The sequence below is a fragment of the Bos javanicus genome, chromosome 5 (genome assembly GCF_032452875.1).
Source record: "Bos javanicus breed banteng chromosome 5, ARS-OSU_banteng_1.0, whole genome shotgun sequence".
NCBI lineage: Eukaryota > Metazoa > Chordata > Mammalia > Artiodactyla > Bovidae > Bos > Bos javanicus.
In genome coordinates this window covers 111,114,669-111,132,534 of record NC_083872.1, presented here as the reverse complement: position 1 = coordinate 111,132,534, position 17,866 = coordinate 111,114,669, and the positions used below count along the sequence as shown (strand labels likewise).

The 17,866-nt window shown below is 54.4% G+C and overlaps 1 protein-coding gene across 5 annotated transcripts in view; it reads left to right on the top strand.

Moving 5' to 3' along the window:
* PDGFB (platelet derived growth factor subunit B) overlaps window positions 1-16,869 on the top strand; it is a 30,146-nt gene extending 13,277 nt beyond the window's left edge. For 2 of the 5 annotated variants that reach the window (XM_061418577.1, XM_061418576.1), the window contains exons 4-9: window positions 5,184-5,280; window positions 7,582-7,671; window positions 8,807-9,015; window positions 10,295-10,436; window positions 14,772-14,925; window positions 15,278-16,869. In XM_061418577.1, the coding sequence (XP_061274561.1) occupies window positions 5,184-5,280; window positions 7,582-7,671; window positions 8,807-9,015; window positions 10,295-10,436; window positions 14,772-14,899 (666 nt within the window). In that variant the 3' untranslated portion in view covers window positions 14,900-14,925; window positions 15,278-16,869. Of the gene's footprint in view, window positions 1-1,076; window positions 2,165-5,183; window positions 5,281-7,581; window positions 7,672-8,806; window positions 9,016-10,294; window positions 10,437-14,771; window positions 14,926-15,277 lie in introns of those variants that run through there. The other 3 variants (XM_061418581.1, XM_061418579.1, XM_061418580.1) reach the window with 3 other exon arrangements.
* Window positions 16,870-17,866: the final 997 nt, after the last annotated feature.

The window sequence follows — 17,866 nt, the reverse complement described above, 5'->3', positions numbered from 1 at the left end:
GCTTAGAATGGTGCCTGGCCATGATGGATAATCTGTAAATATTTGTGGAGAGGACAGTGAATCCTTGAAGGGGGAGGGAAGGACCGGACATGTATCTCAGGCTTGCTAAGTGCTTTATAAACACGGCCTCATTCCGTCCTCACCCAGGGCAGCCCAGTACAGCTCTCCTGCTCTCCAGCAGACATCTTCGAGTCCCCCTGCACCATTCCCCAGTCTTGAGAGACAAGCATGTCTTTCTTTTCCGTGTCTTGGGACTTAGACTGCCAAGATTGGACAGAGGGGAAGAAACAGAAGGAAAGTGAGATCACAAATAGTTCTGGGTGTTTTGAGCTGGGCCTCAGTTTCCACCATCTAAAAGCACGCGTGAGAGAGGGAAGACTAGATTAGCTCAGAGTTTCTCAAGAGCAGCAGAATTACCTGGTCTCTTGAAAATGCAGATTCCTGGGCCCCACTGGATGCTGGGAGTTGGGATCAGGGTGGTGGTCGTGGCTGGGGGCAGTGATTGCAGTGGACTGCCAGGATTGTAACTGCTGCTCTGGCCTCTCTCTTCCCAGTCTAACAGTTTTTCTGCTGGAAGGAGAGGAGGGAGCCCACTGGGGGGGTGGGGGGTGGTGCTGGGCTAACCGTAATAAGGATGGGGGAGAGGGAGGGTCCCAGGAGCAATAGGGCAGGGAAATGCTGGTGGGAAAGGCTGGTTCTAAAAGGCTTCTATGGTCTGCCCAGAGAAGGCTTCTTCAAAGGGCTTGGCTTTGGCATCGAATCTAAATCAGGCCTGAGACTCTCAGGCAGGCGGGTGCTCTGAGGCCTTCTTCCTCTGCCAGCCACTGACAACGCCCCTGGTTGCTTGGGCCAAGCCCTTGTCGTCTCCCACAGCGGAACTTCAGGCAGCCTGGGGAGTGTGTATCTGTGTGTGCGCTGAGGCCCAGGCAGAGGGTGGGGTCCAAGCCCCTTTAATCTGCCAGCCTGGCTGGGAGCAGGTAATTCACCTGGCCTCAGCCAGCTTGTGCCCTTCCTACCTCTGCAGCTGGCGTTGGGGGTGGGGTGGGGTGGGGTGGGGAGGAGGCTATTTGCTTTGGCTCCCTAGGAGGCTGGCTGTGCCCCAGCTGCCTTCTCTCGCCACGCCCTCGCCCTGCCAGGAACCCCAGGCCTGAGATCTGGGGCAGCTTTATCAGGGTGCCAGGCCTCCTTTCCCATTTCCGAAGGGGAGCTTCCCACCTTAAGGAGGTTTCTAGAACCTGTGCTCAGGAAACCCAGACTCTGGGCTACTCACCCTCCCACACCACGAGGAGACTCTGACCCCCGGCAGGTGCCCCGAGTCCCCCCCAGGGCATCGCATCCTGGAGCTGACCACAAGGCGAAATGTCCCCACCTCTCAACCACCCCCAGCCCCGGAAGGGACTCACCCACCAGCCTACAGGGCCCCCCGGCAAGTGCCAGTGTGGGGCTCAGGTGTCATTTCCTGTGGTTCGCACAGTCACATATCTCCCCTGGGTGGGCAGCTTTCCACCCACCCACTGTTATCCTCAAAAATGTCCTGCACTGTGGCCCCACGCATGCGTGCTACTCACTGCTGCCCTCAAGGAGCCGCACAGAAGGAATGGACGCGGACCACAGCGGGGCTCATTAACTACCCATCAATCTGTTGGCTGCTCTGCTAGGTCTGATTCTACCTCCCAATAACCCCGGCGAGGTATTGTGAGCCCCATTTAAAAGATAAAGAAGCTGAGGTTTTAGGTTGTTAAAAGACTTAACTCCGGGACTTCCCTGGTGATCCAGTGGTTAAGACTGTTCTTTCACTGCAGGGGGCATGGGTTTGAACCCTGGTGGGGAAACTAAGATCCAGTATGCCACAAGGCCAACAAATAAATAAATAAAATACTTACTCCAAGAACCCAGGTTTCCGTGACAGCTGAAGCCTTTGCCTTTTTGTCTACTACAGAGCTTCTCCGTCTCTGCACTGTGCATGTTTGGGGCCACAGAATCCTGTATTGTGGAGGCTGTCCTGTGCATAGAAGGATGTTTAGCAGCTGCACTGGCCTCCACCTACTTGATACCAGCAGCATTCCTCTATTTGTAACCACCAAAAATGCCTCCAGACATGGCCAGTGTCCCCTGGAGGCCCACTTGCCCCTGATTGAGAACCACCGCTCATGACACACACAGGGTAGGGAGCCGACAGCAACCGAGGAGCACCTCCGTGGTGTTGGGAGAGGGGGCTCTGCTCTGCCTCTTAGGAGTCGTGTAGACTTGTAGCTGTTTACTTCATTTTTCTGAGCCTCAGCTTCCTCATCTGGAAGATGGGAATAAAAGCAGCACCAGCCTCTTGGGTTTGGTCATTGATACAGCATTTAGTTCAGTGCCTGCCTTGTGGTTAGCACTTCATAGACATTAGCTGTGGTGTTAATATCAAATCCAGGAGCTCTCGGGGCATTCTGGGCATCTGGTGGCCAAATTACAGAAAGCACATGCAGGAATCACCTCTCTGCTTAGGAAAAAAGTAGACTCTTTAGGAGGCAGGGTGCTTGGGGAGTGGTCCTCCTGGTGGATGGGGTGGGAGAATCATGCAGAAGGGAACCCCAGAGAGAGGGGGAGAGTCCTTCATGCATTTTACCAGCATTTATTGAGCACCTACTGTGTGCTTCTCCCACTTCCCCAGTCTCTCTCTCAGGCTGGGAGGTTTGCTTCCATGAGATGGCATCTTCTTGGCATCATTAGCCGAGTCAGGAGCATCTGCTAGGCTGGTTTGGGGACCTGCCTGCTCTGCCATCGCTGGCAGCTGCAGCCGGTGCTCTAGGGGGCAAGGAGATCTTGGTATGAGTGCTATGTGCCATTCGGGCCTGGGCGTTGGGCCCCTCTCCTGGGGAATTATGAATCATTACTCCACAAGAAGCCGAGGAGACCTGGCTGGGTACCCCACCCTTGGCTTCCCTCTCCTGCTTCTCTAGCCACCCCCAGGCAGGATGAGAACTGAATCAAGTGTCTTCAACCCCTTCTATTCATAGATGAGAGCCAGGACCAGAGAGGGGCGGTGGCCAACCTGAGTTCACGGGACGGTCAGTAGCTGTGGAGGGGGAATCCAGCTCTTTGGACTACTCACTCTGAGACAGACAGAACCCTCAGGCGGCATGGCCTGCTTTGGGCTTCACTGGAGATCAGCCCGTGCTTTCCCTTGCACGAACTGGGTCCTGTGTTCACATCTGGAGACCAACAAAGGCGTGGTCTCTCTGGGTGGGAGGAGGCAGGGCAGGCTGGAGATGGGAAAAGCAAGTGCGGGCCAACCGAGTTGATATCCTTTCCATCGCACACGCGTATCATCTGGTTTCCCGGCTGTGCAGTCGTGGACCCGAGCTTCCAGCCAGGCTTAACTGCTAGACCTTCACCCTTCTCTCCCGACAGCCCTAGGCACCGGGCAGGATTATACACTCCACGTTCAAATGAAGCAACTGAGCTCAAGGCTCTTAAGGAATTTGCTTTAAAAGCATGGCCGTGCTCCATCCTGGGTCTTCTGGTTCCAGGGCTGACTCCAGTGGCCAGGGCTGCAAGTGATGAGGAAATGGAGCTTTGGGGGAGGCTAAAACCTCATCAATCACCAGGCTCCTAACAAACCTTTCTGGGAGCATCCCTGGGACTGGCCACAAGGCAGGATGACCTCCTTCACCTGTCAGGCAGGGAGAAGGCAGCTCTTTCTCAAGACAGCCTGTGCAGAACCCCTTAGCACTCCAGTCCTTGGAACGTAGGGAACTAGCTGGAGCAGGAGCACCTCTCGTCTTAATCTGGGGAAACTGAGGTGGGAATTGTATAACCTAAGGTCAGGCAGTAGTAAGCCTGGTCTGCTGATGCCCTCCCTGGGGCTCCTCGCACAAGACAGGGCCCTTCTGTGTGCTTGCACGTGCACGTGCGTGTGTTGTCTGCAGGGATGTGAGTTCGGACCTGCAGCCTATCTTGCGCAGAGCATCATCTTTGCCCAGAGATGCTGATGGTCAGAGTCTGCTTTTCAGCCTCTGTTCTGCCATCACCTCTTTCTTAAGACCTTTGCCGTCAGCCCCTCAGGTCTTCTTGGACCGTGGGGGACGTGGCCGTGACCTTCCTATGAGGGCTGCTGTCATATTATTGTGGGACCTGTGATTTCCCTGGAGGAAGCCCAGCTTCAAACAGGGCCTGTTAAAGTGCTTATTAAGTTTCAAGTGTTTTTGGTGGCAGGCCAGAGGGCTCTAAAAATAGGGTTTGGTTGGGCATGGGGCACGGGTGAACTTTCAGGTTTCCTGGCCGTAGCTGAGGATTCCCTTCTCTCCTCTTCTGAGTGAGAGGCTAAACAGATAAGACAAGTACATGTGGCCTCCTGAGACCATCCAGCTCTTCAAGCACTTATTAAACACCTTGTATACCCAGGAGGCTGGGAGTACAGGCTCTGCCATCATAAAGACTTAGATTTGAATGCAGCTTCTGCTGATAATCAGCTATAGGACTCTGACAAAGGATGTCACCTTTTTGAGCCTCTTTTTTTTTTTTTTGAGTTTTTTTTCTTTTTAACTAATTTATTTTAATTGGAGGATAATTACTTTACATATTGTGATGGGTTTTGCCATCCATTGACATGAATCAGCCATGGGAGCCACTGCTTTTCCATCTGTCCAGTGGGGATAATTTGATCTCCCATGACAAATGCTGTCTGCCTTTAGCTGTCAGGTGTGGAGGGGAAGCAGAGAGAAATCAGATGGTTGGAGCCTCCGGAACCTGTAGTGTGATGGGGAGACAGGTGTGTGTGTGTGTGTGTATGTTAGTCGCTCAATCATGTCTGGCTCTTTGCGACCCCATGGACTCTAGTCCACCTGGCTCCTCTGTCTATGGAATTCTCCAGGCAAGAATATGGATTTCAAGGGGAAACAGATACATACGGTCAAATCTAACTTTAAAGCAAGCTGGGGTCTGTTTGGGGTGAGGGACACAGATCTGAGCTGGGTCTTAGAGACTTGGTCCCAGGGTTCTGTGCTCCTGATTGTCCAGCCTGGAATCTGCCCTCACCCCACCCCACAGGCCTTCATCCTGGCTGTCCACTTGCCCTTGGCCAAGGGGCCCTGCGGGAACTTCCCATGGGAGGGAGTGTGTGTGTGCTGGGAGGAAGAGGGCCATGGCTGGAAAGCCCTGGCTCTCAGCTCACTTGGCCCCTCGTCTTTGCCTGGCAGGGAGACCCCATTCCCGAGGAGCTCTACAAGATGCTGAGTGACCACTCCATCCGTTCCTTCGATGACCTCCAGCGCCTGCTGCATGGAGACTCCGTAGGTAAATTGAATCCTCACCCAGTGCTCTGGCCCTTCGCTGAGTCCTGGGGAGCTGCAAGGGGCCGGGCAAGGACATGCCTTCTTCCTTGACATCCAGAGGACCAGAGGCCCGTGGCTGCCTGGGAGGGCTTGGCCACACCTGTCCAGGGCAGGCCTGAGTAGGCGGGAGGTTGCTACCTGGGACGTGGGGCATGGCAAACGAAGCTGGTACATGTGGCTGGTACATGTGGCTCTGGCGGGGGTGCAGAGGACGGGTTCCCAAGAGGAGGGGGCGGGGAGAAGGTGCCCAGGGCATCTGCTGAATGTCTATCCAGGTGTAGACTCAACCAGGGAGGATGGGGCGGGAGGAGCCATCTCCCTGCCCCTCTGGCCGAGGGCCCTGTCTCCCAAGGTCTCCTGGGGACACCTGGCTTGGACCAGTGGGCAGCCCTGCCCATGCCCAAGAGCGCTCCCAGCGCATGGGCACGTGCTTGGTGGCACACACGTGGCGGGGCTGACGGGCTGGGTCGGGAATGTATTTATAAACGCTGTCTTCAGAGCAAATTCCTTTCTATTCTAACCTCTGGCCTGTTCCCTGGAGCCCTGGTCGGCACCCCCCCTGCACCCCCAGCTCCCCTTCCCTCTGGGGTTTTGTCTCTTTGTCACTTTGTAATCCTTGCCCAGACTGCTATCTACGGGGGACAGCATTTCCTGCCTTTGTTTCCTCTCCCCGTTGGGCCCCTGGCTCCCTCTCAAAAGCATTCTCGGGCCCTTTCAAACCCGCCTATGCCGGGGGCTGGCGAGGCACGCGGGAGGGGGACCCAGCTGGGCCCACCTATTGTTCACCAGGCCCCCCACCCCACGTCTCCCACACCCCTCACCCCATGCCCGACTGGCCAGCCCTGGTCAACACAATGGGGCAACTGCCAAATTTAGCCTTTCTGCTGTTTCTTTCCAAGGCCCTTGGCCCCCACCCTCGGGCAGCCCCTACGTACCCCTGGTGGGGGTCGGGATCTCCGAGATGAACCTTTCAATAGTGGGCCTGTTTCAAGGCAACCATGTGGCTATTTTTTTCCTAATCAACTTAACCTTTCCACAAAGCACATCTTTTCCCCATCTCATCCCCACCAGGGACATTCCAGAGATGGTAGAGAGAAAGGAAGGGAGTGAGAAGGACAGACAGACACGCTGACGCACAAGCAGCAGATTAGACGCAATGGCACCAGTTAGGGCACGGTCTCCTCTGAACAGGACCCCCCGGGAGCCTGCACGGATGAGCGGGGAGCTTTGTCTTGGGCAGGGCCAGCGGGCTGGGGAGACAGAGGAAAAGAGATGAGGTGCTGTGTGAAGCGGGCAGGAGCTTGTCCTCCATGTCCTCGTGGTTTATTTGCTGACCCTTGAACCATCGGAGAGGTAGAAGGGGCTGCCCACAATTCAGCATGGAGCTCCGAGTCCTCTGCAGCCCTCACTTCCTGCAGCGGCTTCCGGCTGCCATTGCTAGAGAGAGAGATGCCTTCAAGGCATGCTGATGACACCGAGGTGAGGGCCGCACAGGCTCGAGAAGGGAGCTGTGGTTTGTGACTTTAGGAGTAAATGGACAGCTGAGGGCAGACAAGGGGCACAAGGTTAGAGGGAGAGATATAAACACAGTGAAAGACTGGGGCCTAGAGAGAGACTCGTGCCTGAAAGGGGGCAGGGCACGGGCGCCCCTACCCCAGCAGACCTGGCTCTCCACCCTCTCTCGGTCTTTGGCCCCCACCCCCACCCCTCGCCTTCCCTCTCTCTCTCCCGCCCAACTGCGCCATTGTCCGGGGCTCTGGAGGGGCTGTGTCCAGGGCATGCTGGTCCCCCCTGGGGATGCTGGGAATTTCTCCATTCAGCACTTCCTGTGGGAACGCTGGGCGGAGGGGCACTGGAAACTGGCCTTCAGAGCTCTGGGTCCTCACCCTGCCCTGGAGGCCAAGGAGGGTTCTCTTACAGTAGCAAAGGGGATGGGTTATTTTTAACTCCATTGACATGGGTTCTGTCCAAATATGTGGTGGAAGGGCCGGGAGTGGGGCTGACGATCCCTTGGCGATGCAGTCAAGGGCCCCGCCACCCTCTGAGCCCTGCGGCTACCCTGGCGTTTGTTTGCCTGGCGGGGCCCCTCCTCAGAGCTAGGACCCTCGGGTGTACAGGGAGCCAGAAGGGGACACTATTCCCCGGAGCGGTGGTGGTCCAGTGGGGGTGGGGGAGGGGAGCAATCCTCCCACCTGTCCTGGAATCCCCATCAGATTCCGGCCTTGGTCCGGCAGTTCTCAGTGTGTCTGACCTCCTCCTACAGATGAAGACGGGGCTGAATTGGACCTGAATTTGACCCGGTCCCATTCTGGAGGCGAGCTCGAGAGCTTATCCCGTGGGAGAAGGAGCCTAGGTAAGACTGAGGGTGATGGCCCCTCAAAGGTGGGAGCTGGGGACAGAGAACTGGGGACATGGCCAGCCAAGGCTGGAGGGCCGGCTCCTTCGTCCTGACGCTTGAGAAGGCGTGGAGCTAAAAGTGTGTAGCCATCCTTAAATACTCTATCCAGGAGATGAGTCATCATTCTCCCCTCCCCCAACACACACTCTTTTCTCGGTATAGTTCTTTCAAACCTCATTTGTTCATTAGTTCCACCAGGGAGGCAGATATTATTGACCTCATTTTACAGAGTTGAAAACTGGAGCCCAGAGAGGGTGAAGAAGCAGCCTGAGGTCACACAGCCAGCAAGGGGTGATGCGTATCAGGCAAAGGAGGATATAGGTCACTGGGTCCCACAGCAGCATTTTTAGGGAGGCAGCTGCCCATTCCAAGCCCCTCCTCCTCACTGTCTGCCTACGGTCCCCAAACGCTGTAGACTGAGGCTGGGGCCCTGCCATATAAGAATCAAGTGGCCTGGGTTTCCTTCCTTACTCTGTGAATTTGGGCAGCTAACTTAGCTCTCAGAGCCTCAGTCCCTCTGTATGTGAATGACAGATGGCGGTTGCCCCAGCACTGACTGTCAGTCTGCTGCAGGCCAAGTTTCACTCCCATTACTTGTTCAACTGGCAAGTGCAGGGTAGGCAGAGTTATTGTCCCATTTCACAGATGGGGAAACTGAGGCTTGAAAAAAGCAACAAGATAAGACTATATTACAGTGTAAACAGCAATGTAAGGTAATACACAAGTAAGGGCCACATACTGGGCAAACTTATAAATGTGTGAAATCGTAGAATAAAATGGTGGAGGAACTGACATGTAGCACAGATCAGCACTCTCAGAACGATCTAACTTGACCCTTATAGTGGTTCTAGGGTGTAGATCTCCTCAACCCCATTTTGGAGATGGGGAAACTGAGCTCTCGAGCCCATCAGCAGCCTGCCTGAGGCCCATGGCTGGTAACCTTCCAACCCGGGGTTGCAGGAGGTGGGACGGGCCTTGCCTGCTTCTGAAGGCGAGCAGTCCTACAAGGGCTCGGCCCTGGGCTTTTCTACCGGCCAGGGGGCCTCTGGACAGGTCCACCCCCGCTGAAGGAGGTCCCTGCTCCCTCCAGGTTCCCCGACGGTCGCCGCAGAGCCAGCCGTGATTGCGGAGTGCAAGACGCGCACGGAGGTGTTTGAGATCTCGAGGCGCCTCATAGACCGCACCAATGCTAACTTCCTGGTGTGGCCACCCTGCGTGGAGGTGCAGCGCTGCTCCGGCTGCTGCAACAACCGCAACGTGCAGTGCCGCCCCACGCAGGTGCAGGATCGGAAGGTGCAGGTGCGCAGCCCTCGCCCAGCCCGGAATGGGGTTGGGGGCGGGTGCAGAGGCCTTCCCGGAGGGCTCCTGGGGTCCTGTCCAGAGAAGGCCGACAGGCGTGGGGAGGCCCCCCAGGCTGGGGTGATCATGGCCACAGACAAGCCCCCAGGTGGATAAAATCGCCAAATGTTCCTGCAACAGACAGGTGCCTAACATACCGGACACTCAGGATCTTCTGAGCAGCTGTTCAGCTTTCCCCAAAGCTCTCCCCTATACAGGGATCTCCATTTTCTTTCTTCCACACAGAGAAGGGCTCATAGGTGCCCCAGCATTTTTAGCACCCACTTATCTCCCTTCAACAAGTCATGTCTTCACCAAGGGGGGCACAGAAGACCCCCCTCTCCAGGCAGCAGGCCCTGCAAGAGCTGGGGCAGCCCCTAGCAGAGAGTCAGAAGGCTGAAGCCTGCCCCTTTGCTGGAAAGATTGGGTATACACTGTGATTCAAGGGAAATTTTAGAGCAGAAGCCGTCCTTGGAGCTCCACAGGGCAGGGCAGGGCCAGAGAAGTCTCTGATTCACGTGGAAAGGTTTCCGCACCCCTCTGGCCAGCCTTGCCACAGAGCAGCTGCTGGGTGGACGGCACACCTCCCCAGGGCCCAGGACCGACAGGTGACCCCTATCTCCTCTTGCCAAGCGTTCTGCCTCCTCACCATGCTCCCCACCCCTGTGGTCAGCCACGGCCTTTTCTTGTGTCCCCCCTTCTATTTCAAGTCTGGGCCCTGGGCCCGAGATGGCCAATGTCACTCTCCACCCCGGCGTCCACCGCCATGATATCTCCTGTCCCCAGCCCTGCCAACTCTATGGATGGACACCTGACAGCTGACCTCCCCCTTCCCGCCTCCCTCCTGGATAAAGCCTCCCCCTGCTTCCTTCCAGACAACCATCTCCCCGCCTCTGCCAGACAACCATCTCCCCGCCTCTGCCGCAGCCCCTGACCTTGGCTGGCGCTCAGGGAATGAGGATACCACAGGCCCCACATTCAACCCGGAAATGCCTTTCTCCCTCTCTGGGGGATCCTAAGGGGACTGCCGGAGGCCAGGTGGGGAGGGCTTGTTTTGATGGAAAAGCTATGAGGGCAGAGGGCAAAGTCCTGCCATTGTTCGGGCTGAAGCGCCTGCCCTGCCGCCCTCTGGGCTTTCGAGGAAAGATGACCTCAGGGGATACTGAGCAGGCAGGCGGCTCCCTCGGGCCCCTGCCCATGTGGTCCCCTTCAGAGGCACTTTGGGGGTTCTGTCCTCCAGGTGAAAAAGATTGAGATCGTGCGGAAGAAGAAGATCTTTAAGAAGGCCACCGTCACCTTGGTGGACCACCTGGCGTGCAGGTGTGAGACGGTGGTGGCTCGAGCCGTGACCCGAACCCCGGGGAGTTCCCAGGAGCAGCGAGGTAACTGCTCATCCAAGGTCTGCCTCTCATTGCTCAGCCCCGCAGCCCCCTTCTCCTTTGGCAGCTGCTGGGGACACTCAGGGAGAATTGGATCAGGCATGCCCCTGGTTAAATTCACCTGAAGCTTTTCATAGCGCTGACAACAGTCAGATTCCTCCCCTGCCTGGGAGGGCTTATGCGAGTATGTAGCCCCCAGCTGGCGCTCTGTCCTTGTTTCCAACCAATGCCCCTCACTTATGCCAGCCCAGCCAGGGTGGTCTTATTGAGTGGCCAGCTAAGTTTCTGCCTCAGGGCCTTTGCACATGTCCGTCTGGGTGAAATTCACATCTCCTAGCTCTTCCCAAGCCTAGCTCCTATTCCTCACTTGGGTCTAAGGTCAGAAGTCACCTCCTTCTAGAGGTCTGCTGGCCTCCCCGTCCAGGGCAGCCCCCCTCCCTGTCTTGCTACCACAGCCCCCTGCTTTGTTTATGAGTGCATGAAACGGTGGGAGGAACCATGACCTGGATAAGAGAACACCCCATGCATATATCATATCCAGATATTTGACAACTTGTCCTGGAAATGAAAAATCAAATTAATTCCTTGTAGCCTTCCCCCCTCCCCTTTTTTTCCCTTGTAGCCTTGATGAAGGAATTAGGGGCAGTGGGGGAAAATCACCAGAGAGATTTTAACTACATGTACTTCCCTGATGGCACTATTGGTAAAGACCCTCCTGCATGCAGGAGACATAAGAGATGCAGGTTCAATCCCTGAATCAGGAAGATCCCCTGGAGAAAGAAATGGCAACCCACTCCAGTATTCTTGCCTGAAGAATCCCATGGACAGAGGAGCCTGGTGGGCGACAGTCCATGGGGTCAAAAGAGTTGGACAGACCAAAATGACTAAGCATGCATGCATGCAGTTTGACTTGAATTGAAATGGACTAAAAAATGATCTGGTCCAGTTGCCTCCTCTACATTATATGGAAGAGATGCCTGAGGCCTAGATAGGCCGAGGTCTTGCCCAAGGCCACACAGCCAGTTTCAGACAGGGGCATAACTAGAATTCAGGTATTCTGTTTTGTTCTTGGCTCTTCTCTCACTCTGACAGCTGTCACTGGCTCATTTCTTCTTTTTAAGTATTTAAAAATTTTAGAGCTAGAGATGACCTTACAAGTCCCTCCTTCTGTGTTACTAATAGGGCTGCTGGAGCACAGAGAGGTTAAGGGACTTAATGAGGGTTGCACAGCAGCAAAATTGAGCCTGGAACCCAGGTCTTGGAACGTCTAGTTTGGGGTTCTTTTGACTGTATTGTGCTATCTTTTCTTCCTCAGAGAAAAGTAAGGATTATATGAGACTCATTAAGTTAATAGGATTGTTGTTCAGTCACTGAGTTGTGTCTGCCTCTTTGCAACCCCAAGGAAGCACACTGGGCTTCCCTGTCCTTCATTATCTCCCGGAGTTTGCTCAAATTCATGTTCTTTGAGTTGGTAATACTATCTAACCATCTTATCCTCTGCCGTCCCCTTCTCCTTTTGCCTTCAATCTTTCCCAGCATCAGGGCCTTTTCCAGCGGGTCGGCTCTTCACATTAAGTATTGGAGCTTCAGCATCACTGAAGCTGAAGTGAACATGTGAACAGCATCACACGTTCCAATGAACATTCAGGGTTGATTTCCTTTAGGATTGACTGGTTTGATGTCCTTGCAGTCCAAGGAACTCTCAAGTCTTCTTCAGCACCACAATTTGAAAGCATCAATTCTTTGGCACTCAGCCTCCTTTATGGTCCAGCTCTCACATCCGTACATGACTACTGGAAAAAACCATAGCTTTGACTATACGGACTCTTGTCAGCAAAGTGATGTCTCTGATTTTTAATATGATGTCTAGGTTTGTCATAGCTTTCCTTCCAAGGAGCAAGCAAGCGTCTTTTAATTTCATGGCTGCAGTCACCATCCACAGAAATTTTGGAGCCCAGGAAAATAAAATTTGTCATTGCTTCCACTTTTTCCTGTTCTATTTGCCATGAAGTGATGAGACCGAATGCCATGATCTTAGTTTTTTGAATGTTGAGTTTCAAGCCAGTTTTTTCACTCTCTTTCACAGTCATCAAGAGTCTTTTTAGTTCCTCTTCAATTTCTGCCGTTAGAGTGGTGTCATCCACATATCTGAGGTTGTTGATGTTTCTCCTGGCAATAGTATTAGATAAGCATTAAAAAAAAAATCCATGCAAGTGACTGTTTTGATTTTCAGTAACTTTCTTTGGTTAGGGGGCAGGACAATCTCACTGTCATTTCTTACTAACAAGCTCCCTGAAGGCAGAGCCATGTCAGCCTCTTCCTCCTGCTCTCAGAGCCGAGCTGAGGCAGGGATGCCCTGGGAAAGGGCGATAATTTGACAGCTTCAAACTGACGTGCTGTACATTACTTGTAGAGTAACTATGGAGAGTGCTTTCTATTCAGGAAAAATTATATTCTTCTTTATGTTTAGAATGGGGTTCTCTTCCCTGCCTTTGTCTCATAGGATTTTCTAAACCAGTTTCTTAGGAGGCATGTTCAGCCACTTGCTATGTAGGTCTTGCCATTTTAGCTTCAGCACTTTGGCCCTGGGGGACAGTTCGGCTGGCAGTATGGCTCATGTGATGGTCAGTGTCAGGCCTCCTGGGCTCAAATCTCTGCTCTGTCACTTACGAGCTGAGTGATGACCTTGAACTTGCTCAGGCTTTGCCCAACCTAGTGTCCTGCTGATGGCTCGGTCTCTGGCCCTTCAGTGGCCCCCCTGGGCAGCCTCCCTCAAGAAGGATCTGAGACCCACCTGAGTCCCTAAATTTCGCATTTGCTGCAGTGGGATAATTGCCTCATGGGGACTTGTGTCTGTGAGGTGGAAGGTCAAGTGTTGGCCCCCAGAGAGCTGGATGAGCCAAGGGGGAAACTCCGAAGGCTCCCAGGAAGAGGTGGGCCTTGAGCTTGGCAGAGAAAACTTTCACTTCCAGGCTGTCTTCCTAGCAACCCAGGAGGAAGAGAGATAGAAGTGAAGTGCTGACCTTGGTCAAGACTTTTAGGCACAGTGATTTACAGTCCAGTGATTGAAAGCATGGATTCCAGAGGCAGATCCCTGGGTTAAAATTCCAGACTTTCTGTCTCGGTTTCTTCATCTGTTAACTATTCACATCTCTGTCTGCTGTGAGGAGGAAAAGGCTTAGAACTTTGCCAGGTGCATGGTAAGTGTTAGCTAAGGGTTTCTGGTGATTTCCACGCATTATTTCCTAACCCTAGGAGGCCAGGGCAGCTGTTCTGTTTTAAAGGTATGGGAACTTAGGCAGAGAGTGTGCATGGCTTTCCTCAAAGCTTCCAGCTAACTCCTGGCAGAGCCCAGTTCGGATGCCGGTGGTCTGGCCCACCTTGCTGTGCTGGTGGTGAGGGCCAGGTAGACCACAGTTGCAGTGGGGGAGAGGACCAGGTCCCTGGTGGGAGGTGTGCTTATGCTCAAAGCCTAGTGGCTTCCGCATCCCATGACCGACCAGAAGGGGCTGAAGTGGGTAGGAGGAAACCTCAGTAGGAGGTCAAACTGGGGAAGAAAGAAACAAGTGAATGAGAGCAGCTGCTGTTTTTGCTGATCACTTCTTCTCTAAACTTAGTGGCTTAAGACAATGGCCATTTTCTGTTCTCTGGTCTGTGGGTTGCCTGGGCTCAGCTGGGTGGGCCTGCTGGCATCTCTTACGGTTGCAGTCAGTTATCTGGAGGCTGCACTGGGACGGCTGGGCCTCTGTCCCTCTGTCCCTCTCCCTGAAGTCCGTGGCTTCTCCTCACCCCATGGCCTCCACGATGGGATCCCTAGCAGGGGAACCAGACTTCTTATGTGGAGGCACAGGGTTCCCCAAAGTGCAAAGGTGGGAGCTGCCAGGCCTTCTTGAGGCTCATGTCTGAACCTGGCCAGTACCAGTCTGCCTCCTTATATTGGTTAACGAGGTCAAGTCCAGGCCAGGTTCAAGGGCATGGAAACAAGGGCCAGTGTCGGTGGGATAATGACAAATAAATTGAGGCCAGAACTCATCTGTTCCTCTCTGTGTTGGCCAGCATACTATTCCTTCCACTAGTCCTATGAAGTGGACAGTGTATTATCCCCATTTCACAGATGGGGAAGCAGAGGCGTAAAATGGCTCAGTCATTGTTCCTCAGGTGCAGCTGGTGAGCAGTGGAGTTGGGATCCAAACCTGGAAGGTCTGGTCCCAGACTCCCCTCCCCTTAGCCTGCAGGATCTGAAGAGGTCTGTGGCAGGCCTTGGTCAAGAGGGCATTGACATGCCCCGACCTCTGCCGGTCTCATCCACCTGCTAACCAGACCTTTCTTTCTCTCAAGCAGCCAGGACACCCCAAACTCGGGTAACCATTCGGACGGTGCGAGTCCGCCGGCCCCCCAAGGGGAAGCACCGGAAGTTCAAGCACACGCATGACAAGACGGCACTGAAGGAGACCCTCGGAGCCTAGGGGCATCTGCAGGAGAGTGTGGGCAGGTGAGGGCCAGCACTCTGCTCCTTCTCCCCGGCCTGGGCTTGGGCTGAGGCAGGGGTGAGGGGGAGAAACAGTTCCCCTACAAAATCCAGGCTCTAAGCCGTGATCCCCTCTTGCCAGTTATCAGTCGAGTTTTTTCATGGGGCAGGTTGGGTAAGGGGCTGGGGGAGGCCCTGACCCAGCTGTGTCCCAGTACATCTTAAAGGAATTGGGAGGTCTAAACCTCATACTTCCCAGTCCTGGGTGCTGCTGGAAATCAGGGACAGCTGGTCAACTCTGCCCCTGGTTGCCTGTGAGCGTGGGATGGAGCCCCAGGCTGTCTCTGACCCCCATGTCCCTCTGCTTGGCCTACAGGGTTATTTAATATGGTATTTGCTGTATTGCCCCCATGGGGTCCTTGGAGTGATTATATTGTTCCCCTCGTCCGTCTGTCTCGATGCCTGATTCGGACGGCCAATGGTGCTTCCCCCACCCCTCCACGCGTCTGTCCACCCTTCCACCAGTGGGTCTTCCCTCAGTGGCCTCCAGCGTCTTGCCAAGAAGCTCGAGAAGGAAACGAAGGACTTGGACTCCATCGCTGTCTTCCTCTCCTGACCTGGCAAAAATGGGATAGAAGTGCAAGAGAGACTGATGGGGTCGCTGTTGGGAGAAAGGGGCTTCCTTCCCCAGTGCTGTGGACTGGCCTGAAACCCTGCGCGTGGGCCTGAGGACCTCTCAGCATGGCCCACCTGGTTCCCGGACCCCCAGCCAGCTCTGATGCGAGCACCCCCAGGCCGGCCAGGGTGCTTATACTCCTGTGGCTGAGACCACGTGGGGAGCATAGACTGGAGAGAACTCCTCCTGCGGTGCCCAGGCCCGGTCGTCTCCCCTTGGTCACCTCTGCTCACAGTGGCTTCTTTTCATTTAATATGTTTGAATTATTGGAAGACGTGGACTCCTCTGGGCAGGTGTGGCCAGAGCACCAGGCAGTCAAGTGCTCTCTCAGACGGGTTAGGGATGAAGTTTGCTTTGAAGGTGGATGTAGGTGGTGACCCGGGCATCCACCGCCTCCTCCCACTTCCCACCCCAGTTCACTGTTTCCCATTTCATCTCTCTACCTCCATCCTGTGTCTCCTCCCTTATCTGTGCCACCAAGGGGCTCTTGGACCCCATATTGAAGCCCCAGATAACCCCAGTCACTGTTCTGTAGGACAGAAAACCAGGGGCCAGAGGGCAGCAGGGTGCCTGCCCATCGTATCCCAGGCCAGCCAAGACTGCCATGTAAGGTTGTACAGGGTGTGCACTGCACAAGGGCACTGCATGTGGGGATCACAGTTCACACACACCATAGACGTGGTCAATTTGTGTATTTATTATGACAATTTTTTGGCAAATGGAGGGATTCTTTTCCTAATTGACACGAAGGTTCTGTGTGGACTGGCTGTGTCTATGACCCAGCCCACGATTTGGAGTGGTCAGACAGGAGTAAGCCCTTGGTGAGGGGCAGGGAGGCAGCATTTGTCCATGTGGCCTCCATTACCCCAAGTCCTCAGCTCAAGCAGTCTTCCCTTCAGGCAGGTGTGAAAAGCCCAAGAGAATGTCTCCAAGGGACGGGGCAACCCTGCTCCATGCCCCTGCTCACGCCCCTCCTCTTAGATCCTTTTGAGTTCCGGATCTGGTGGCTCCTCCCAGGAAACCAGCTCTTGGGCTGGGAGTGGGGAAGAAAAGGGAAAAGATCCCCAGGGCCCCCTAGGGGTGGGGTCTGACCTCCCACCTCCCTATCCACCTTCTTCTGCACTTTCCCCTCTTCCCTGCTGTCTCCCAAATCTGCTTTCTTCAGTTTGTAAAGTCGGTGATTATATTTTTGGGGGCTTTCCTTTTATTTTTTAAAATTTATTTATATTCCGTATTTAAAGTTGTAAAAAAAAAAAAATAACCACAAAACAAAACCAAATGAATCCGCCCGAGATCTGTCTGTTGGCACTGCGTGTGACAATTACCCTTTCTGCATTGGCAGGATTTGCCGACAGCTTGCGGCGTGTTCCTCTCGCTCCCGGAGGCTCAGGCGCAAATTCACGCACACGCACACATACTCACGTTCACACATGCTTATGCACACATGCCAGCCTACTGCTCTGAGGGAGGCCTCCGGGAGTGGGTGAGAGCCAGGCAACCCACTCTGTACAGCTAGGTCCCACTACAGCTTGTGATACCTGGGCCCCACCTGCCAGGCCTGTGCCCGTCACTGGCAGTGAAAAGAGGTGAATTTCTCTAGTCTGAGGGTCTCTACAAAGAGATCTCTACGGATTCTCAGCATCATGGGGTGGGACTGGCTGTGGGATGGGAGACCCACTGTGGGGAAGGCTGGAGGAGGTCCCTGAGGAGTGTGGGGTTTAGAAGGAGCACAGCTCAAGGTTGGGACTGGGGTCTGATCTTGGTTCAGCCCTTAGCCAGCTGTGTGGCCTTGGGCAAGTCATAGTCCCTCTCTGGTCAGAGCCCCATCTGAAGCACAAGAAGATGAGCAGGAGGCTTGTGGTCTCCTGGGTTCACCTGTGGGATTCTGTGCTTCCCCTCATCCTTGAAGACTTGGGTCTGATTTCATGTATCTGGGTCTTACCTGCTGGCAGACTGTGTGTGTGCTCAGTCATGTCCTACTTTTTGGGTCCCCATGGACTAGGGGACTTTTGGGTCCCCATGGGCTAGGCTCCTCTGCCCATGGATTTTTCCAGGCAAGAATACCGAAGTGGGTTGCCATTTCCTTCCCAGAGGATCTTCCCGACCCAGGGACCCAATCTACATCTCTTGAGCCTCCTCAATTGGCAGGTGGATTCTTGACCACTGCACCACCTGAGAAGCCCTTTGGCAGACTGGGGCTGACAGGGAAACCTAGGAGGTGGAGAATCTGACTCATCATAAGGACAATCTAAAACTAAAACCGTTTTGCCCCTGTAAGTAGCAAGTTCC